Source organism: Pelophylax lessonae (assembly GCF_965119305.1).
Source record: "Pelophylax lessonae genome assembly, chromosome: 1".
In the NCBI taxonomy this organism is placed as follows: Eukaryota; Metazoa; Chordata; class Amphibia; order Anura; family Ranidae; genus Pelophylax; species Pelophylax lessonae.
Window position 1 is genome coordinate 375985227 of NC_138768.1, and position 23463 is coordinate 376008689.

At 43.4% G+C, this 23463-nt stretch overlaps 1 protein-coding gene across 2 annotated transcripts in view; it reads left to right on the top strand.

Annotated features, from left to right (window-relative positions):
• The window catches only part of SMARCA2 (SWI/SNF related BAF chromatin remodeling complex subunit ATPase 2), a 300239-nt gene that overhangs the window by 74065 nt on the left and 202711 nt on the right, over positions 1-23463 (top strand). For both annotated transcript variants that reach the window (XM_082242988.1, XM_082242989.1), the window contains exons 16-17: positions 2229-2295; positions 9863-9973. In XM_082242988.1, the coding sequence (XP_082099114.1) occupies positions 2229-2295; positions 9863-9973 (178 nt within the window). The remainder of the gene's footprint in view (positions 1-2228; positions 2296-9862; positions 9974-23463) is intronic.

Consider the following 23463-nt stretch of genomic DNA (forward strand, 5'->3'; position numbering starts at 1 on the left):
AAGGTTCTTTCCTTCTAACTTGTGCCTGTCCCTGAACCACTTACAGGGTCTGTTTGGGGCTGTACAAGACCTGTTACTTCAAGGGGTGATTGTCCCGGTTCCAACTTCAGAAAGTTTTCAGGGTTTTTACTCAAACCTGTTCCCAGGAAAGAAGGCATTGCGTGTCCAATCCTGGATCTCAAGCCGCTGAACTGCTTTGTGCTGGTGCAGAAGTTCCAGATGGAGTTTTTTCGCACAGTGGTGGCATCCCCGCATCAGGGATTTCTTTCTTGCCTCTATAGACATCAAGGAAGCTTACCTTCCCATTCCAATATGTGCTGGTCACCAGCGCTTCCTCCACTTTGCCGTGGGAGAGGAGCATTATCAGTTTGTGGCGTTACCCTTTATGGTGCGGCTGGTCACCGACGTTCCTTGGAAGCTTCCTCTCAGGGAGGATCTGCTGTCCCCATGACCAATCTTCCATCCTGCTTTACAGTACCTTGCTTTGATGGCTTGGCTTTTGAATGCCAGGTGCTAATGGATAGAGGTTTATCTGAGTTGGTGATTCCAACGCAGTTAACTGCTATGAAATCTACCTCTAGGAAGATCTACCATCGTACTTGGAAGACTTGCATTGTGTGGTATGAGTCTCTTGAGGTTCATCTTCCTTCCTTCCTTCCCAGTGGCTTGGATTTTGACCTTCCTTCAACGGGGGGTTGAACAGAAATTGGCCTTGAGTACCATCAAGGCCTAGGTGTCCGCTGTGGCGATCTTCTTCCAACAACCCTTGGCCACACACTCCCAGGTGCGTACCTTTCTTCGGGGTGTCCGACATTTGGTTCCTCCAGTGCGGTCCCCGTTGCCGCCTTGGGGCCTCATTTTGGTGCTTTCGGTCCTCCAGTAGCCTCCCTTTGAGAATCTTCTGGGGATTCTCTTGCTTACGCTTTCTCAGGTGTTGATTTTTGGTGGAGATCACCTCTGCATGCAGGGTGTTGGAACTGCCCGCGTCATCCTGTCGTTCACCTTACTTGGTGATTCAGAGAGATAGGGTGGTTCTTCGCCCCTGCCTGTCGTTCCTCCCAAAGGTTGTCTTTTTTTCATGTGAATGAAGACATAGTGTTGCCTCCCCTGTGTGTCAGGCAAAAACATCCAAAGGAAATTGCCTTACATGCCTTGGCTGTGGTCCGGGAAATTAGGGTGTACCTGGCAGCTACGGAGTCTTTTAGGAAGTCAGACTTACTATTTGTGCTTACGAATGGCCCCTTGGAAAGGGTTGTCCACTTCCTCTGTGACCATTTCCAGATGGATCAGACAGACGATTATTCAGGCCTATTCAATCAGGGGTCAGGTTCCTCCTTTCCCTGTTAAGGCGCCTTCTACTCGGGGCACTTGGTGCCTCCTGGGCTCTCCGTTATCAGGTGTCAGTGACACAGGTTTGCAGGGCAGCTACCTAGTCGTTGGTGCACACTTTCACAAAGTTTCTATAAAATGGTTGTGTTGGCATCTGCGGATGCTTCTTTTGTTGTTTTTCAGGTGAGCTGCTAATTTAGTTGGCTACTGTTTAGCCTTGGGAATTTTTTTGCTGTTCCCACCTCTCATGTTTAACACTGCTTTGGGATGTCCCAATGGTTATCAAGATCAGGAGCTGTGTCAGTCGGTGAACGAAAGTGAGAATGGGATTTCTGACTTTGCGTAAAATCCATTTCTCTGATGTTCATTGACGGACACAGCTGCCATCCCTCTGTGGAGTTGTAATTCTTCTTACAGTGATTGTAACAAAACGGAGTACCTATACCAGGGAGAGGGAGTATGCCCCTGGGACTACCCATAGGCGTAGCCAGACTTTTTCTGCCTATTGTCCTATTCCTGTAGGGGGCAGTATAACCAAATGGTTATGAAGATCAGGAGCTGTGTCCGTCAATGAACATCAGAGAAATCGATTTTACGGTAAGTCAAAAATTTTATTTTTTACAATATCACCTCATTCATCACCCCTCTATTTTATCTCCTTTAGTCTCTGGTTAACCACTTATTAACTTCTAGAAAGCTACAAATTTCTTTTCTGTGGAACCTTGCATATCGCAGAAAAGAACTGGAGTAGTTAGGATGCATTTCCATGCAATGTCACATACAGTATCCTCAGGAATGTCATTTGATGTTCCAGAATGCAGTTCACAATTTTAGTTTAAATGGAGCCTTGTAGAAAGTTGTATTCTTCATTTTGTTTTGTCTGTGTCATTCTTCCATAGGACATTATCCAACTGGCAATATGAGTTTGATAAATGGGCTCCTTCTGTGGTGAAAATCGCATACAAGGTACCAAATATTTGCTTAGAGCATCAGAGATTAAAGATCTTGTCTGTGTAACTCATTCTCATAGATTTTCTTCACTTAAGATGCCGCTGAACATTACCACAATAACTGCAACCCAAGCTAATCATTCTAAAGCGAATGCTGCAATAAAGACTAATTACTTTCAGATGGAAAGAAGCTGCACAAAATTGTTCATCATCATATCCAATATACTTTGATGAGTGCAATATTATATCTGCTGCGTGTCATTTTGCACGTTTGCTTGATTGGATCTGTCCTTGAGGATGCCCACCTGCTTCTCAAAACGCCGCACATCGCTCACTTGTCACACTCTGCTTTGGTTATGATGGTTAAAGCTATCTGCTGTGATTTCCACCTTTTTGCCTGATTAGAAGCCTTTGTGACATTTTTAGAGTGGCACTCTTTTTCTATCTTTCATTTTATGTAAAATATAAATGCACTAAAAAAGTATTATTATAGTGTGTTTACTGTGTATTCACCCTTTATGGACAGGAGTCTTTAGACCTGCCAAACGCAATTTATAAAAAAATAAAAAAATGTAGTTTTCTTTCATTCGACAGACAACGCTCCATAAATCATAACTACTGGGTTATATTGCCTCCTCCAGGAGTAGAACTAGGCAGAACAAAAAACACCCGGCTACGCCCATGGGCCATCCTCAGTTTGGTATATAACCCACCTCTCTGCTCTAGGTAATCAGTTTTAATCTGTCTAATCAGGAGTAAGGACCTATGTTCCCTGCTGGGACCTCTGGTCCTAGCAATTTTTTCTCCTTCCTTACATCTTTTTTGTTTTTTCTCTCGGGAAATCTACAATCAACTGCTGGGCTGGGTAATCTGCATCCAGTGGTCCCCCCGGCCCAGTCAGCGAGTGTGTGCAGACCGCAGGTACGTGCTAGGTCAGCCACGACATAGCCTCACAGACAGAGGCTGGCCCACGAGTTAATAGTCTCGCAGCAGTCCCTTGGCAGACAGCTCCCCTACATCAGTGGCTAGGATTCTGTCTGGAGCATTTCCCGCACCATGATGTTTTTTTGGGGTGGACGTGGGTAACCTCCAGGGATGGGCGAACCTCCCTGCCTGCAGTTTCCCTACTCCCATCCTTAAATCCCTCAGTGAGTCTGGACCTGGAGTCTGGTGGGGGTCCCAAGGCAGAGAATGCAGCGGAGTCCCCTGTGGTTACCCCCCCCCCCGCTATCCCTACTCTGTTTGGGTCCTGGGATAGTGTGTGTCCTGCCCTGGTAGTCTGGAGGGGTCCCAGTGTGGGAGACCCCTATGTGCATGCCCTACATTTTGCAATGTGGGTATAGTGCAGGGGGGTCCCAGTGCAGAGACCGGTGCAGAGTGTCCCCTAACGTGTATCCTACCTTCGGGGGGGGGGGTGTGTCCCATTGAAGACGGTGCAGCGTTGCAGAGGGCGCAGGGAAGATCCTGGCAGCATGCTACAGCGTTTGTAGCTGATGGCCATTTTCCCTTAGTCTGGCTGGTTTCCAGTTTAGCGCCCATGTTTGTGTAGCCTGATGATGTCACGGGGCCCATTTTCCCTTAGTCCGGGAGACGCTGGAGATGACCAAAGCCTCGTTGGTATGCCAAAGCGCCTCCTCTTCCTCCTCAGTTTCCTCTTCCTGTGCCCGGGACATATAAACAGGGATGGCGTCCATGATGCTGGGTTTGAATTCTTGACGCTCCTCCAGTCGATAGGGTGAGTCCTTGGGGGTCCCTGTTATCTCTCTCTGCTGATGGATCCCCTCAAGGCTCAGGGTACCTTTTTAGTGGTGCCAAAAGATCGTTTTTGTATTGCAAGGTCTTTCATTTCCTTATGGAGCCTCAGGGTCACATCTCCCCCCCACTGACCCCCTTATGAAGGTGGCAGATCCCTCGGAACCCCAGCTTCCCATGGTTGCACTGACGGCAGTCCTGCAGTTCTTGGTGTCCCTGGTGGAAGTGGAATGTGGGCAAAGGCCCAGGAGGAAGTGTCCCCCTGCTCAGTCTCTCATCTAATTCTGAGCCTGATGCCGCCGTGGACGCGGCCTGTCCAGGGGGATTTAATATCACACCCCCTGATCCATCTGATGGTGAGGATGATTCCTCCATGGTCGCAGCAGCGAATGAAAAAGCACTGCTAGAAGCACTTATCGCTGCATTGCATGAGACTTTTAAAATGGAGGATGCGGCTGATGTAGCCAGGGACGTGGCTGTGTCGTTTGGTATGCATAAGTCACCCCGTACTCCAAGTTGTTTTCCTTATGTGCCTTATTTTGACAGGTTTTCCTGTAAAGAATGGGAATAACCAAAAATACCCTTTGTGGTCCCCAGATGTTTTGCTGTACATTACCCTTTTGAGGAGTCTCATTTAAAAAAGTGGACTAGTTCACCAGTGGTGGGCCCTCCTGTTTTCAGGTTGAATAAAGCAACTATGATCCCAATAGAGGAATCCCGGTCCTTTAAGGACCCGGCTGACAGGAAAGCGGAGGCTGTGGCACACAGCATGTTTACTATGGCTAATTTGGCATTGCAGTCAGCCTTTACCTCAGCCTTGGTGTCTTAGACCCTGAGGCTCCGTTCACATGTAGGCGTTTTGGGGCGTTTTTGGGGAGTTTTTCTGCTCCAGGATCAGCTCTCAAAACGCCCAACAAGACAAATCCTATTCATTTCAATGGCCCCTGTTCACATCTGAGCGTTTTGACGCTGTGAGCAAAACGCCCAACGCTCAAAGTACATGAGCTTCTTTTTGGGCAGATTACAGGCGTTTTCCATTGGTCTCTATTCAATCTAAAAACGCCTGCACAAAAAACGCCTGTAAATCGCGGTAAAAAAACGCGCAAAAACGCTACGCTCAAATGTGAATGTAGCCTAACTGAATGGGCCAAGCTTTTGCGCCAGGGCCTGGGAAGTGAGCAGGTCCCCGCTGCTTATGTTGATTTAGTGGACCAGTTGGTCCATGGGCTGCAGTTTATTTGTGATGCAGCTTTGGATACAGCGTCTGTGCTGTCCATACTTTCTTCCAGCAAGATATATCATTGTATGTGGAAAGCGTACATTTCTTGGTGTGAGTTGGTTGGCGCTCATTCTCGATCCTTTTCTGTGGCTCGGATATTAACCTTTCTTCAATGGAGCGTTGATCAGAAGTTGGCCTTATGTACCATCAAGGGCCAGGTATCTGCTTTGGCAATCTTCTTTCAGTGACCCCTAGCCACGCACTCTTTAGTTCGTACCTTCATTCAGGGAGTTCCAACATGTGGCTCCACCTGTACAGTCTCTTTTGCTGCCATGGTATTTATATTTAGTGCTTGCGGTTCTTCAGAATCCTCCATTTGAGAATATTTGGGAGATTCCCTTGTCTACGTTATCCCAGAAGGTGACGTTCTTAGTGGCTATTACCTCGGCCCGCAGGGTATCAGAATTGGCGGTATTATTCTGTCACAGTCCCTATTTGGTGGTCCATAGGGATAAAGTGGTTCTTCATCCCTGCCCAACGTTGTTTCTGACTTCCATTTGAATGAGGATATTGTGTTGCCTTTCTTGTGTCCCAAGCCGACTCCTCGCAAGGAATTTGCTTTGCATACCTTGGATGTGGTTTGTGCAATTCCGGTATATCTGGCAGCTACAGAGTCCTTTCGGAGGTTAGACTTGCTTTTTGTGGTTATGGATGGACCAAGAAAAGGGCTGGCTGCTTCTTTGGCTACCATCTCCAGATGGATCAGACAGACAGTGACTCAAGCCTATTCCATTAAAGGTCAGGTTCCATCTTTCCCTGTCGTGGCACATTCTACTCTGGCGCTGAGTGCTTCTTGGGCCTTCTGTCATTAGGCATCAATATCGCAGGTTTTCGAGGCGGCCACTTGGTCGTCGGTGCATACCGTCAAAAAATTCTTTAAGGTAGATACTTTGTCATCTAAGGATGCTTCTATTGGCTGGAAAGTTTTGCAGGCTGCTGTTTAAGAGGGGCTGTTCCCTCTTGAGGGGTGTTTTTTCTTTAAACTTTTATTTTTTCCAGACGGGGCTCCTGTGTGCTGGTTAAGGGCACTTACAGTATCTCACAAAAGTGAGTACATCCCTCACATTTTTGCTAATTATTTTATCTTTTCATGTGACAACACTGAAGAAATTACACTTTGCTACAATGCAAAGTAGTGAGTGTACAGCTTGTATAACAGTGTAAATTTGCTGTCCCCTCAAAATAACAACACAGCCATTATTGTCTCAACCACTGGCAACAAAAGTGAGTACACCACTAAGTGAAAATGTCCAAATTGAGCCCAAAGTGTCCAATATTTTGTTAGGCTACCATTATTTTCTAGTGCTGCCTTAACCCTCTTGGGCATGGAGTTCACCAGAGCTTTACAGGTTGCCACTGGAATCCTCATCAATGACGACATCACAGAGCTGATGGATGTTAGAGACCTTGTGCTCCTTCACCTTCCGTTTGAGGATGCCCCACAGATGCTCAATAGGGTTTATGGTCTGGAGACATGCTTGGCCAGTCCATCACCTTTGCCCTCAGCTTCTTTAACAAGGAAGTGGTCGTCTTGGAGGGGTGTTTGGAGTTGTTATCTTGGAATACTGCTCTGTAGCCCAGTCTCCGAAGGGAGGGGATCATGCTCTGCTTTAGTATGTCACAGTACATGTTGGCATTCATGGTTCCCTCAATAAACTGTAGCTCCCTAGTGCCAGCAGCACTCATGCAGCCCCAGACCATGACACTCCCACCACCATGCGTGACTGTAGGCAAGACACACTTGTCTTTGTACTCCTCACCTGGTTGCCGCCACACTCGCTTCATCTGAGCTTCATCTGAAGTAGGTTTATCTTGATCTCATCAGACCCCCCCCCCCCATCAACCTGCAGCAATGCTGGCAGCACTCGTATGTCTGTTTCCCAAAGACAACCTCTGGATATGACGCTGAGCATGTGCACTCAACTTCTTTGGTCGACCATGGCGAGGCCTGTTCTAAGTGGAACCTGTCCTGTTGTTATAAATCGCTGTATGGTCTTGGCCACTGTGGTGCAACTCAGTTTCATGATCTTGGCAATCTTATAGCCTAGGCCATCTTTATGTAAAGCAACAATTCTTTTTTTTTTTTTTTCAGATCCTCAGAGAGTTCTTTCCAATGAGGTGCCATGTTGAACTTTCAGTGACCAGTATGAGAGAGTGAGAGCGATAACACCAAATGTAACACACCTGCTCCCCATTCACACCTGAGGCCTTGTAACACTAACGAGTCACATGACACGTGGGGGGGGGGGATTGGCTATTTGGGCCCAGTTTGGACATTTTCACTTAGGGGTGTACTCACTTTTGTTTAGACCTTAATGGCTGTGTGTTATTTTGTGGGGACAGCAAATTCACGCTGTTATACAAGCTGTACTGTACACTCGCTACTTTACATTGTAGCAAAGTGTAATTTTTTCAGTTTTGTCACATAAAAAGATATAATAAAATATTTACAAAAATGTGAGGTGTACTAACTCTTGTGACATACTGTATGTTTAGCCTTGGGTTATTTTCCCCACCCCTCATTTTCCTTTTGGCACTGCTTTTGGGCGTCCCAGTAGTTATGATTTATGGAGCGCTGTGTCAGTCTATGAACGAAAGAGAAAATGGGATTTTTGTACTTACCGTAAAATCCATTTCTCTGAGTTCATCGGCGGAAACCTCACCCACTCCTCTATGGAGTTCTGATACTTCTAATACTGCTTGCTACTAAACTGATTACCTAGAGCAAAAGAGGGGGGCCCTCACTCGACTCTATGGTCTTGGAGGACCGGAGTGACATCAAACGTCGTTGCCTAGCAACCGGTTTAAAGGGCCATTTTTTTTTTCCAACGTTTATTTTATGGTTTTTCCTTTTTAGTGTAGTTGTGAGGTCTGAGGTCTTTTTGACCGCAGATCTCACAATAAGGAGGACCTGTCATGCATATTACAAGGGATGTTTATTTTTTCTTGTAATAGGAATAAAAATGATCAAATTTTTTTTTTTAAACTGTGTAAGAATAAAAAATAAATAGGAAAAAAAAATAAAAAATTAATGCGCCCTATCCCCGTTAGCTCGCGCCCAGAAGAGGACGCATATGGAAGTCCTGCCCACATATGTAAATGGTGTTCAAATCACACATGTGAGGTATCGCCGCGATCGTTGGAGCGATAGCAATAATTTGAGCCCTAGATATCCTCTCCTCTGTAACTCTAAGCTGGTAACCTGTAGAAATTTTTAAAGTGTCTCCTATGGGGATTTTTAAGTACCAAAGTTTGTCGCAATTCCACAAGCGTGTGCTATTTTGAAGCATGACATGTTGGGTATCTTATTTACTCGGCGTAACATTATCTTTCACATTATGGGAAAAAATTGGGCTAACTTTACTGTTTTCTTATTTAATTCAAAAAAGTGAATTTTTCTCCCAAAAAATTGCGTTTTGGAAGACCGCTGCTCAAATATGGTGTGATAAAGAATATTGCAAAAAAAAAAAAAAGATATATATTGTTTGGGGGTTCCAAGTAGTTTTCTAGCAAAAAAAAACAGATTTTAGCTTGTAAACACCAAGTGTCAAAAATAGGCCCGGTCTTAAAGTGGTTAAGGAGGCAATATAACCCAATAGTTATGATTTATGAAGCGCTGTGTCCATCGATGAACTCAGAGAAATGGATTTTACGGTAATCCCATTATTTTATGTTTCAGCATGAAATAAGCTGCTTTTAAGCCCAATTTCAACACTTAATCAAAATTGAGATTTTTTCAAAGGAATCCCTAGTTGCCCTTTTTTTTTTTTTACTTTAAATGAAATGATCAGATGCCCCTATTTTATCTGTATAGGGGCATGGTCAGTGTTGACGAGAGAATCCTTGTCACCGGGCCATTGTTATCACCCCCGCCGGGAGAGCTTGGTGATTATTGCTAGCAGCTATAACAGCTGCTAGCGATATTTGCAAGTAAAATCCGGCTGGTTGGTTGTACCCAAGTTGATCAATCAACTGGTGTACATTCAGCCTACCTATACATAGTTCGAATCAGTCTATGGCCAGTCTTAGTATAACTGACCCTTTTATGATTTGCCTTATTGGTGGCTGAAAATAGTATTGAAAGATGAGATGGGTGGGATAAAGAGTGGATGTGGCTTTTTTTTTTTTTTTTTTTTTTAATGTCTGACGGCATCTAAAATAAACAGTGATGCATTGGATGTTGCCATCAAGTCCAAAACTCAGCCTTTGGGTGGAATGTTGGTATTTCACAACTAAAGGATATTTAATGTGAATGTTGTAATTTTAGCTGTCAGTTTCAGAGTTTGCCTGAAATTTACTATTAAAGTGTTACATTAAATTGCAAATTTATTAAAAACTGCAGATTTCCGGGATTTAAAACTCCTGCTTTTGCCAACTGTTACCCTAGTGCACAGAACCTGTATGCCAGCGAGAAAAGTGTGGTGGAATTTAAATGAAACTATTATGGTACATATGTTTGTAAAATATTTAGTGCAAGCTATTGCAAATCAGCATAATTTTGTAAACTGCTACTTAATCGATGGTGTGAATTTCAATATTTTGTTTGTTTCAGGGAACACCGGCTATGAGAAGGTCTCTGGTGCCACAGCTTAGATCTGGAAAATTTAACGTCCTTTTGACCACCTATGAGTACATCATAAAAGACAAGCACATCCTTGCTAAAGTAATTTGATTTTCTTCACTCTTAATCCAAACCCGTTATGTAACAAAAAATATTTGTAAAACATTTTTGTTAAATTACTGTAGATTTAAATAATTCCTAGAAAATATTTACTCCTCTGATGCTAGTTGGCATTTTTTTTTTTTAATAATTTGCTTAAAGGAGAAGTATTCCCAAAGCTATTTTGGCTTTACTTCTGTAGGTCACAGGAGTGCAGTTCGTTTTGCACTCCTGTGAATCATTTTCAGCCGACAGCGGGCTAAAGTCTTCTGTCACCCAGCGCCACTCTGGACCACCACCTGGCTTGGCCTCTGTTATCTATCAGCCAGCCCCTCCCACCCTCTTTACAGGCAAATGCTCCAGTGAGTGCTGGAGGGGCAGAGCAGAGAACCGGTGACTAACAGTCACAGCTCTCTGCTCAGGGCAGAGAGGAGAACTAAGCGATCAGCAGTATTTTGATCACTCGGTTATTACTGTAGAGCCAGCAGGTGAGTATAAATGTTTGGGTGCTTTTTTGAAGGTCCATAACTTTAGGCTAACAGTGGGGGGGAAATAACTATTTGATCCCCTGCAGATTTTGAAAGTTTGCCCACTTACAAAGAAATGAAGGGTCTATAATTTTTTTTATCATTGGTGTATTTTAAATGGTAGAGATAATATCAACCAACATCCATAAAAAACACATGATAAAACCGTTGTTGGCAAGGACAGAGGTAAGACATTTTTTGTAGTTGGTTATCAGGTTTGGACATATCTCAGAAGTGATTTTGATCCTCTCTTCTTTACAGATCTTCTCTAAATCCTTAATTTTTCTTGGCTGACGCTTGACAATTTGAAGTTTCAGCTCCCTCCGTAAATGTTCTATAGGATTAAGGTCTGGAGACGGGCTAAGCCACTCCATGATCTTAATGTGCTGCTTCTTGAGCCAATCTTTTGGTGCCTTGACACTATGTTTTGGGCCATTGTCCTGCTTGAAGTCCCATCCACGACCCATATTCAGTGTTCTGGCTGAGGGAAGAAGGTTCTTATCCAAGATTTTATAATATTAGTCCCCTCAATGCGGCAAAGTCAGCCTGTACCTTTTTAGTAGAAAAACAGCCGCCAAAGTATGTTTCCACCTCTGTGCTTGACTGTAGGGATGGTGTTCTTATAGTGTCATATAGTCAGCATTTTTGTTCCTCCAAACACGGCGAGTCGAGTTAATGCCAAAGAGCTCAATTTTAGTCCCATCTGACCACCGCACTTTCTTCCAATCCTTCTCTAAATCATTTAAATGTTTTTTTCGCAAACTTCAGACGGCCTGTACATGCATTTGCCTTCTTGAGGAGGGGACCTTGCGGGCGCTGCAGGTTTTAAATCAATGGCGGCGTATTGTTGCCAATGGTTAGTTTGATGACTGTGGCTCAAACTGCCTTGAGATAATTCACAAGCTCCTCCTGTGTAGTTCCAGGCTGATCCCCCACTTTTCTCATGATCATTCTTACCCTATTGGGCGAAATCTTGCATTTCTTCCATTTGCGAATACTCGCTGCAACAGTGGTCTCCTTCTCACTAAGCTTCTTGCTGATGGTCTTGTAGTCCATTCCAGCCTTTTGCAGGTCTAAAATCTTATCCCTGACGTCCTTTGACAGCTCTTTGGTCTCGCCCATGATGGTGATATATGAATGGAAGAAAGATTCTGTGGACAGGTGTCTTTTTTTTTTTTTTTTTTTTTACACACAAGTTGTCCTTGGGAGCACCTTCTTAAATTGACAGGACATACAGTGCATTGCGAAAGTATTCGGCCCCTTGAACTTTTCGACCTTTTGCCACATTTCAGGCTTCAAACATAAAGATATAAAACTGTAATTTTTTGTGAAGAATCAACAAGTGGGACACGATCATGAAGTGGAATGAAATTTATTGGATATTTGAAACTTTGTTAAATAAAAAACTGAAAAATTGGGGGTGCAAAATTATTCAGCCCCTTTACTTTTCAGTGCAGCAAACTCTCTCCAGAAGTTCAGTGAGGATCTCTGAATGATCCAGTGTTGACCTAAATGACTAATGATGATAAATAGAATCCACCTGTGTGTAATCAAGTCTCCGTATAAATGCACCTGCACTGTGATAGTTACAGAGATCCGTTTAAAGCGCAGAGAGCTTCATGAAGGACAAGGAACACACCAGGCAGGTTTGAGATACTGTTGTGGAGAAGTTTAAAGCCGGATTTGGATACAAAAAGATTTCCCAAGCTTTAAACATCCCAAGGAGCACTGTGCAAGCAATAATATTGAAATGGAAGGAGTATCAGACCACTGGAAATCTACGAAGACCTGGCCGTCCCTCTAAACTTTCAGCTCATACAAGGAGAAGACTGATCAGAGATGCAGCCAAGAGGCCCATGATCACTATGGATGAACTGCTGAGATCTACAGCTGAGGTGGGAGACTGTCCATAGGACAACAATCAGTCGTATACTGCACAAATCTGGCCATTATGGAAGAGTGGCAAGAAGAAAGCCATTTCTTAAAGATAGCCATAAAAAGTGTCGTTTAAGTTTGCCACAAGCCACCTGGGAGACACACCAAACATGTGGAAGTAGGTGCTCTGGTCAGATGAAACCAAAATCAAACTTTTTGGCAACCATGCAAAACGTTATGTTTAGCGTAAAAGCAACACAGCTCATCACCCTGAACACCCCATCCCCACTGTCAAACATGGTGGTGGCAGCATCATGGTTTGGGCCTGCTTTTCTTCAGCAGGGACTGGGAAGATGGTTAAAATTGATGGGAAGATGGATGGAGCCAAATACAGGACCATTCTGGAAGAAAACCTGATGGAGTCTGCAAAAGACCTGAGACTGGGACGGAGATTTGTCTTCCAACAAGACAATGATCCAAAACATAAAGCAAAATCTACAAAGACCTGAGACTGGGACGGAGATTTATCTTCCAACAAGACAATGATCCAAAACATAAAGCAAAATCTACAATGGAATGGTTCACAAATAAACATATCCAGGTGTTAGAATGGCCAAGTCAAAGTCCAGACCTGAATCCAAGCGAGAATCTGTGGAAAGAACTGAAAACTGCTGTTCACAAACGCTCTCCATCCAACCTCACTGAGCTTGAGCTGTTTTGCAAGGAGGAATGGGCAAATATTTCAGTCTCTCGGTGTGCAAAACTGATAGAAACATACCCCAAGCGACTTACAGCTGTAATTGCAGCAAAAAGTGGCGCTACAAAGTATTAACTTAAGAGGGCTGAATAATTTTGCACGCCCAATTTTTTGTTTTTTTATTTGTTAAAGTTTGAAATATCCAATAAATTTCATTCCACTTCATGATTGTGTCCCACTTGTTGATTCTTCACAAAAAAATTAGTTTTATATCTTTGAAGCCTGAAATGTGGCAAAAGGTCAAATTTCAAGGGGGCCGAATACCTTCGCAATGCACTGTATGTGTACTACATGAGCACATACTGTAGGCAGTCGATGGGCGCCAGAATTATTGTTGGTTGCTAGGGGATCAAATACTTATTTTACTCACTGAACTGAAACTCAATGTATAACATTTGTATCGTGTTTTTTTTTTCTGGATTTTTGATGTTCTGTCTCTGTCATTTAAAATACACCTATGATAACAATTTTAGACCCTTCATTTCTTTGTAAGTGGGCAAACTTGCAAAATCAAACATGAAAGGACTGGCGCAACCAGACTGAAAAGTAACCTCAATGGGCTCCTAATGATCAAAGAAAAACTAAACGGACCTGAAAGATGTTACAAAAGAGTCCATGGAGTCCATACATGAAACCGGTCTGTGCTCTCCTGAAGGCAGCTTAATCTCAAGTGTAGAAGAAAAGCTTGCAGGATGCTGGAAAAAAAAGAAAAGCGCCACTCTGAGTGCAGTAAACTCGGTACTTTATTAGCCATATACCATCATGGGTACTCACAAGATAAAAATTGTAAAAACATGATGAATTCTTCAGATGGTCGTTAGGTCCAAGGCCTCAGCGAGGGGGGGCTGTTGTGCTCCCGACAAATCCGTGGCTGACTGCAAGAGTCAGCGATATGCGGACCTAGGGGACACCAGCAGCGCCTTCGGCGGCGGACTTCCGGGTTGGGCATGGAACGTGGGGCGTGATGACGTAGGCGACGCGTTGTCGGAGCATGCGCTCCTTCCTCAGGCCTCTGAAACCGCCATCTTAGAAAGGGGCATTATATAGGGAAGGGACAGTCTGCTGCCGCAGGGTCCTAAGAAGAGTCTATTACAACCAATACCTAGCTAAAGACACCTGAACGGCACTAAGACCTAATAACTAATCATGGATGATGTTAAGTATATGTACATCGATGTGGTCATATCTTACAATACAATTTCAATTACATACAAGTTTGATGGGGACCTACTATTGAAAAGGTACTACTAAAAAGGAAAATGTCAGAAAAAATATATATCTGGAACCGATCCTAATGATAGCAAAGAATAAAAATAAAAACAATACTGCACGTTACCCTGGGAAAAATAAGAATAAAAATGAATATGAAATAAAATTAAATAATGAAGATATATAAATTAAAAAAAAAAAAAAAAAAAAAAAAAAAATTAAAAATAAAAATAAATATAGATAAAAATAATAATGAAAATAAAAATATATAAATATATATATATATATATATATATATATATATATGATTGATAAACATACATATATATATATAAGATTAGATGGAATTGATGGGAGTGGATCGAACGAGTGGCAAATTTGAATAAAGGAAGAAAAGGGGAGTAGTGTACATATACCGTACACTCTCGCAACCTTATCTAAAAATGAAGAAGGGGAGCTGTGTGCGTATCCACTTCTGTGCACATGGTCTCGCAACCTTCATTCGCAACCTGGTTTAAAAGTACACAATAAAACCACACTGACACATGTTAAAAATAAAAATAATAATAAAAGTATTGATAAAAAACTATCAGGTTAACCTAAAAACATATAAGTGTGATAGTTTAATGGACCTAAATTTAAATTTAAAAAATAATTAAAATCATAAATAGGTGGTGTCCAATTCAGGGCCCAATTAAACATACAATGCCATATTAATTCGGATGAAACATCCCTCTCTCTCTCTCCTCTCGGGGAGTAACCCTATCGAGACAAATGGCTGATCTAAACCCCATAGGACAAAAGCCCTACACCAAGGAATTAGTCTCTACTTCCTCATTAAGGCCCCCAGGTACTAAAGTATCTAATGTATATATCCAAAAAGCTTCTCTTTGGCACAGCTGTTTGAAACGTTGGGCTGCTGAAGGCATAGCGGGTATTGATTCCAGAACCCAGACACGTAACCCTAGAGAAGAGTGATTGTGGTGAGTCAGGAAGTGGCGGGGGACACTGTGCTTGTCATCACCTCCTTCGACAAACCTACGGTGTTCCCCAAACCTCTTCCTGAGTGTACGAATAGTCCTCCCTACGTAGAACAAGCCACAGGGGCATGTTAAGCAGTACACCACGAACTCTGTGGAGCAGTTAAAGAATTTTTTAATAGGATAAATTTGCCCTTTGATGTTATACTCTTTTTGCCCGTGCGTGACAAATTTGTTTGTTTTCTTTGTCAGGGGGCCTTTCAGATACAGGTTCTGTGCAGTATCTACTAAAGTTTCGGGGAAGGATTTTTCAATGAATTTGGTTCTCAAGTGTTTACTCTGTTCCAAATAATCTTCATTGTTCGTACAATTTCTCCTTAACCTACAGTACTGACTTTTTGGAATATTTTGAATCCACCTAGGGTGGTGACAGCTGTTGAAATGAAGGAACGAATTGCCCGCTGTCGGCTTTGTATAATTTTTGGCTTCAATTTTTCCTTCTCTGTGATACAACAACAGATCAAGGAAGGCCAATTCCGATGGACTAGAGACCGAGGTAAAGGACAAATTGTACGGATTGGAATTGCAGTGTTGAACAAAATCCAAAAACGTTGCCTGTGGGCCATCCCAAATGACCACTATGTCGTCAATGTACCTCCCATAGAATATCAAATGGGGTGTAAAGGGGTTGTTCCTGAAGACATAGTGGGATTCCCACATGCCCATAGTCAAATTGGCGTAACTAGGGGCAAAATTAGCCCCCATCGCCGTGCCATTGGTCTGCAGGTAAAAAGACCCTTCAAATTCAAAATAATTGTGTTGAGACAAAAACACGTGGCATCCAAAATAAACTGGGCCTGTTCCGGATTGATATTGGAACTATTGTGGAGAAAGAGGGAAACTGCTTGGAGGCCAACCGAATGAGGGATACTAGTATACAAGGAGTTGACATCCAAAGATGCCCACATATAGGTGGGTTCCCAATGGTAAGGGGCCAAAAGTTCTAGAAGATGCACTCCATCCCGTATGTATGAGGGCAAGTCTTGTGCCAAAGGCTGGAGAAATTGGTCCACATACAGGGAGAAGGAATTGGTGACACTTTCCATTGACGCCACAATAGGCCTTCCAGGTGGATTCGTGGGATCTTTGTGGACCTTGGGAATATGATAAAAATAGGGCAATGCGTAAAAGTCTCTAAGAAAAAACGCATATTCTGTTTTGTTAATTATTCCCTCCTCTCTAGCCTTATCTAGTAATAATTTGGCCTCCAATATGTAACCTGGCAGAGGGTCACAGATAAGTTTACAATAGGTGGTCCTATCTGATAGTAACCGCAGGGCTTCCCTAAGATAATCCTCTTTATCTTGGATGACAATGCCTCCCCCTTTGTCGGCTGTTCTGATGACCAAATTATGGCCCTTGGACAAATCTGTGAGGGCTTTCCTTTCACTGGGAGTCAAATTAAAATTATTAAACCCAGAAGACTTTTGATGTTTGTGATTATTGGCATGGCACATATTTTTTATCTCAGTAAATACCACCTGGTAGAAAGTCTGCACATAAGGCCCCTTGGACTGTACTGGATTAAATATGGATTTTGGACGTAAGTCCGTATGTTGGACAGGCGGGGATGTAGATGGGTGCTGGGTAAACAACGCCAGATCCTCATCATCATCACTGATGTAGAGTTCTTCCAGCAGCTGTTGACCAATAGCATCCAATTGGGGACATGATGGAATCTCCTCCAATGGAGGGTCTGACCGGACACCGGCATGTTCTTTTGTAGCCTGTATGCTAAAGTGACGTTTAAGGGTCAATAGACGTACGAAACTATTGAGATCCTTAAACAGTATAAACGGGTTGGGGGAGGAAGATGGAGCAAAATTAAGGCCTCTACAGAGTAAGGATGTTTCTGCTTCTGACAATACATGTGAGGAGAGATTGAATATTTTTATCGTCTCACTAGTCGTAGCCTTTTTCTGACGAGAATGTCGTCCCCCCCGCTTGCCTCTACGTCTAGCTTTCGCTTGGCGTGGGCAAGCAGAGGGGTATGGCCTAAAAAATCCTGATCTAATGGGTTAGGGTCGGGACAACTGGTGGGCTGATCACTAATGGTGTGTGAGTGGAGACTAACATGATCCAGATCACTAAAGGCATCTGAACAGGGCACAGGGATGGGGGCAGACACTGGTATGGTAGCATCTCCCAAAAAAACCTGATCTATCTCCTTTTCCCTTAAAGGGGAAGGGAGAAGTGGGCAAGAATTATCTCTAATAGATGGAGAACCCGATACCGGGTTGTTGGGAGGAATAGTCTCTACCATCTTGTTGCTATTCTGGGAGGAACTAGCGATAGGGGCTCTTGGTCTCGATCTGCGTGTCCGCTGTGATTTTGGCCTAATGGAATTAGAAATAGAGGAAAAATGATCCTGAGCAGCATTCCCAAGTGTTGGGGTATGCGGGTTGGGATGGGTATGTGATCTGTTGTATTTGGACTTGGGCCCCTGAAGTGGTAATAAGGAAGAGGCATGACTATTGGTTGGTTGAAAGGAAGGGACCCTCCTTGAACTAGAAGTCACTGGGATATCCAGTTCCATAAGGGATGGTATATACGGGGGAGGGTCCTTCCTTTTCTTCCAATTAAATACCCGGTCCAGATTGTAATCCTCCAGGTCCCGACGTATTTTGCCTAGTTTAGTTTTTAATTCCTCATCCTCTTTTTTCTTTGTGTGCACCTTTAGGGTGCGCAACCAAGAATTGGGCAGATGCGATGATGTGGCAACTAGGGTGGATATTAATTCTTTAAGTAAACTAATGTCCTCATCATATTGGGTGTCCCTCTGTTGGATTATGAGTTGCATCCACTTGCGGGTGCAAAATTCGGACACTTGACTCCATTCTTTATTTAAGGCTGCAGAAAGGAAAGGACATGTTTTTAGAACTCTAAGTCCTCTGGGGGAAATCATATGAGCAATATATTGGTCAAGAAAAAACTTATCCCACCATTGGGATATCAGGGGCCCAAGTCCAAATACAACAGATCACATACCCATCCCAACCCGCATACCCCAACACTTGGGAATGCTGCTCAGGATCATTTTTCCTCTATTTCTAATTCCATTAGGCCAAAATCACAGCGGACACGCAGATCGAGACCAAGAGCCCCTATCGCTAGTTCCTCCCAGAATAGCAACAAGATGGTAGAGACTATTCCTCCCAACAACCCGGTATCGGGTTCTCCATCTATTAGAGATAATTCTTGCCCACTTCTCCCTTCCCCTTTAAGGGAAAAGGAGATAGATCAGGTTTTTTTGGGAGATGCTACCATACCAGTGTCTGCCCCCATCCCTGTGCCCTGTTCAGATGCCTTTAGTGATCTGGATCATGTTAGTCTCCACTCACACACCATTAGTGATCAGCCCACCAGTTGTCCCGACCCTAACCCATTAGATCAGGATTTTTTAGGCCATACCCCTCTGCTTGCCCACGCCAAGCGAAAGCTAGACGTAGAGGCAAGCGGGGGGGACGACATTCTCGTCAGAAAAAGGCTACGACTAGTGAGACGATAAAAATATTCAATCTCTCCTCACATGTATTGTCAGAAGCAGAAACATCCTTACTCTGTAGAGGCCTTAATTTTGCTCCATCTTCCTCCCCCAACCCGTTTATACTGTTTAAGGATCTCAATAGTTTCGTACGTCTATTGACCCTTAAACGTCACTTTAGCATACAGGCTACAAAAGAACATGCCGGTGTCCGGTCAGACCCTCCATTGGAGGAGATTCCATCATGTCCCCAATTGGATGCTATTGGTCAACAGCTGCTGGAAGAACTCTACATCAGTGATGATGATGAGGATCTGGCGTTGTTTACCCAGCACCCATCTACATCCCCGCCTGTCCAACATACGGACTTACGTCCGAAATCCATATTTAATCCAGTACAGTCCAAGGGGCCTTATGTGCAGACTTTCTACCAGGTGGTATTTACTGAGATAAAAAATATGTGCCATGCCAATAATCACAAACATCAAAAGTCTTCTGGGTTTAATAATTTTAATTTGACTCCCAGTGAAAGGAAAGCCCTCACAGATTTGTCCAAGGGCCATAATTTGGTCATCAGAACAGCCGACAAAGGGGGAGGCATTGTCATCCAAGATAAAGAGGATTATCTTAGGGAAGCCCTGCGGTTACTATCAGATAGGACCACCTATTGTAAACTTATCTGTGACCCTCTGCCAGGTTACATATTGGAGGCCAAATTATTACTAGATAAGGCTAGAGAGGAGGGAATAATTAACAAAACAGAATATGCGTTTTTTCTTAGAGACTTTTACGCATTGCCCTATTTTTATCATATTCCCAAGGTCCACAAAGATCCCACGAATCCACCTGGAAGGCCTATTGTGGCGTCAATGGAAAGTGTCACCAATTCCTTCTCCCTGTATGTGGACCAATTTCTCCAGCCTTTGGCACAAGACTTGCCCTCATACATACGGGATGGAGTGCATCTTCTAGAACTTTTGGCCCCTTACCATTGGGAACCCACCTATATGTGGGCATCTTTGGATGTCAACTCCTTGTATACTAGTATCCCTCATTCGGTTGGCCTCCAAGCAGTTTCCCTCTTTCTCCACAATAGTTCCAATATCAATCCGGAACAGGCCCAGTTTATTTTGGATGCCACGTGTTTTTGTCTCAAACACAATTATTTTGAATTTGAAGGGTCTTTTTACCTGCAGACCAATGGCACGGCGATGGGGGCTAATTTTGCCCCTAGTTACGCCAATTTGACTATGGGCATGTGGGAATCCCACTATGTCTTCAGGAACAACCCCTTTACACCCCATTTGATATTCTATGGGAGGTACATTGACGACATAGTGGTCATTTGGGATGGCCCACAGGCAACGTTTTTGGATTTTGTTCAACACTGCAATTCCAATCCGTACAATTTGTCCTTTACCTCGGTCTCTAGTCCATCGGAATTGGCCTTCCTTGATCTGTTGTTGTATCACAGAGAAGGAAAAATTGAAGCCAAAAATTATACAAAGCCGACAGCGGGCAATTCGTTCCTTCATTTCAACAGCTGTCACCACCCTAGGTGGATTCAAAATATTCCAAAAAGTCAGTACTGTAGGTTAAGGAGAAATTGTACGAACAATGAAGATTATTTGGAACAGAGTAAACACTTGAGAACCAAATTCATTGAAAAATCCTCCCCGAAACTTTAGTAGATACTGCACAGAACCTGTATCTGAAAGGCCCCCTGACAAAGAAAACAAACAAATTTGACACACAGTCCCAAGGCCCACGGTTCGTGACACAGTTCCACAACAAGTTCAGGAAGATGGAGAAATTGATCACTAAACATTGGTCTATCCTTCTGGAAGACCCACATTTGAGGGGTAATTTACCCCCCAGGCCTTTAATCACTTATAGGAAAGCTAGAAATATTAGGAGTTTGGTGGCCCCGAGCAAACTTAAAAGCATCCCCCCTACATCCCATTTAAACCTTATCCCGCTAGTGGGTATGTTTCAGTGTCGGAAAAAACTTTGTCTGACATGTAAACATGTCACGCACGGGCAAAAAGAGTATAACATCAAAGGGCAAATTTATCCTATTAAAAAATTCTTTAACTGCTCCACAGAGTTCGTGGTGTACTGCTTAACATGCCCCTGTGGCTTGTTCTACGTAGGGAGGACTATTCGTACACTCAGGAAGAGGTTTGGGGAACACCGTAGGTTTGTCGAAGGAGGTGATGACAAGCACAGTGTCCCCCGCCACTTCCTGACTCACCACAATCACTCTTCTCTAGGGTTACGTGTCTGGGTTCTGGAATCAATACCCGCTATGCCTTCAGCAGCCCAACGTTTCAAACAGCTGTGCCAAAGAGAAGCTTTTTGGATATATACATTAGATACTTTAGTACCTGGGGGCCTTAATGAGGAAGTAGAGACTAATTCCTTGGTGTAGGGCTTTTGTCCTATGGGGTTTAGATCAGCCATTTGTCTCGATAGGGTTACTCCCCGAGAGGAGAGAGAGAGAGGGATGTTTCATCCGAATTAATATGGCATTGTATGTTTAATTGGGCCCTGAATTGGACACCACCTATTCATGATTTTAATTATTTTTTAAATTTAAATTTAGGTCCATTAAACTATCACACTTATATGTTTTTAGGTTAACCTGATAGTTTTTTATCAATACTTTTATTATTATTTTTATTTTTAACATGTGTCAGTGTGGTTTTATTGTGTACTTTTAAACCAGGTTGCGAATGAAGGTTGCGAGACCATGTGCACAGAAGTGGATACGCACACAGCTCCCCTTCTTCATTTTTAGATAAGGTTGCGAGAGTGTACGGTATATGTACACTACTCCCCTTTTCTTCCTTTATTCAAATTTGCCACTCGTTCGATCCACTCCCATCAATTCCATCTAATCTTATATATATATGTATGTTTATCAATCATATATATATATATATATATATATATATATATATATATATATATATATATATATTTATATATTTTTATTTTCATTATTATTTTTATCTATTTATTTTTATTTTTAATTTTTTTTTTTTTTTATTTTTAATTTATATATCTTCATTATTTAATTTTATTTCATATTCATTTTTATTCTTATTTTTCCCAGGGTAACGTGCAGTATTGTTTTTATTTTTATTCTTTGCTATCATTAGGATCGGTTCCAGATATATATTTTTTCTGACATTTTCCTTTTTAGTAGTACCTTTTCAATAGTAGGTCCCCATCAAACTTGTATGTAATTGAAATTGTATTGTAAGATATGACCACATCGATGTACATATACTTAACATCATCCATGATTAGTTATTAGGTCTTAGTGCCGTTCAGGTGTCTTTAGCTAGGTATTGGTTGTAATAGACTCTTCTTAGGACCCTGCGGCAGCAGACTGTCCCTTCCCTATATAATGCCCCTTTCTAAGATGGCGGTTTCAGAGGCCTGAGGAAGGAGCGCATGCTCCGACAACGCGTCGCCTACGTCATCACGCCCCACGTTCCACGCCCAACCCGGAAGTCCGCCGCCGAAGGCGCTGCTGGTGTCCCCTAGGTCCGCATATCGCTGACTCTTGCAGTCAGCCACGGATTTGTCGGGAGCACAACAGCCCCCCCTCGCTGAGGCCTTGGACCTAACGACCATCTGAAGAATTCATCATGTTTTTACAATTTTTATCTTGTGAGTACCCATGATGGTATATGGCTAATAAAGTACCGAGTTTACTGCACTCAGAGTGGCGCTTTTCTTTTTTTTCCAAACTTGCAAAATCTGCAGGGGATCAAATAATGATTTCTCTTTCGTTCATTGACAGACACAGCTCCTGTTATTCAGAACTATTGGGTTATACTGCCCCCTACAGGAGTAGGACACTAGGCAGAAAATAATTTTGGCTACACCCATGGGCAGTCCTAGGAGGATTACTCCCTCTCTCTGCTATAGCAACTTAGTGTTTTTTTTTTTTCTGCCTAGTAAGGATTAAGGACATAGTTCCTTGCTGGATCTTTGGTCCTGGCAAGTTCTTTCCTTTTAGATAGAAATTTTTTTCTCCTGTTTTTTTTCCTGTGAGATCTACAGTCAACTGCCGGACTGGGCGAGGGCTGGATAATCTAGATCCAGTGGGCACCCCAGTCTGGCTAGCAAGTGCGCGCAGACCTCAGCTCCGCGCTAGGTTGGCCGCAACATAGCCCTACTGGATGGGGGCTGGCCTGCAAGTTGAACATCTTGAAAGGTCGCATACAGCCGAGTCACGGCAGCGTTCCTCCTGGTCGACAGCCCCTCATTCAGATGGCGAGGGGTTCTGTCTGGAGTGGTGTCCACCTGGTATGGTGAGTAGCTGTCTTCCCTCTCCTACCCCTGCTTTTGGGGTAGACGTGGGCCCCTCCTTGGGGCAGTCATACCCCCGAGTTCCCCTCATTCCCGCTGGCACCCCCACCAAGTCCCTCATCCTGCCCCCCTACGCTGGGGCTGTTTGGACTGGCCACTTTCCTGGGATGGGGGCAGGGTGGTTCAGACCTATTCCATCAGGGGGACGGTTCCTCCTTTCCCTGTCAAGGCGCACACTATACTACGGTGTTTAGTGCCTCTTGGGCTTTCCGTCA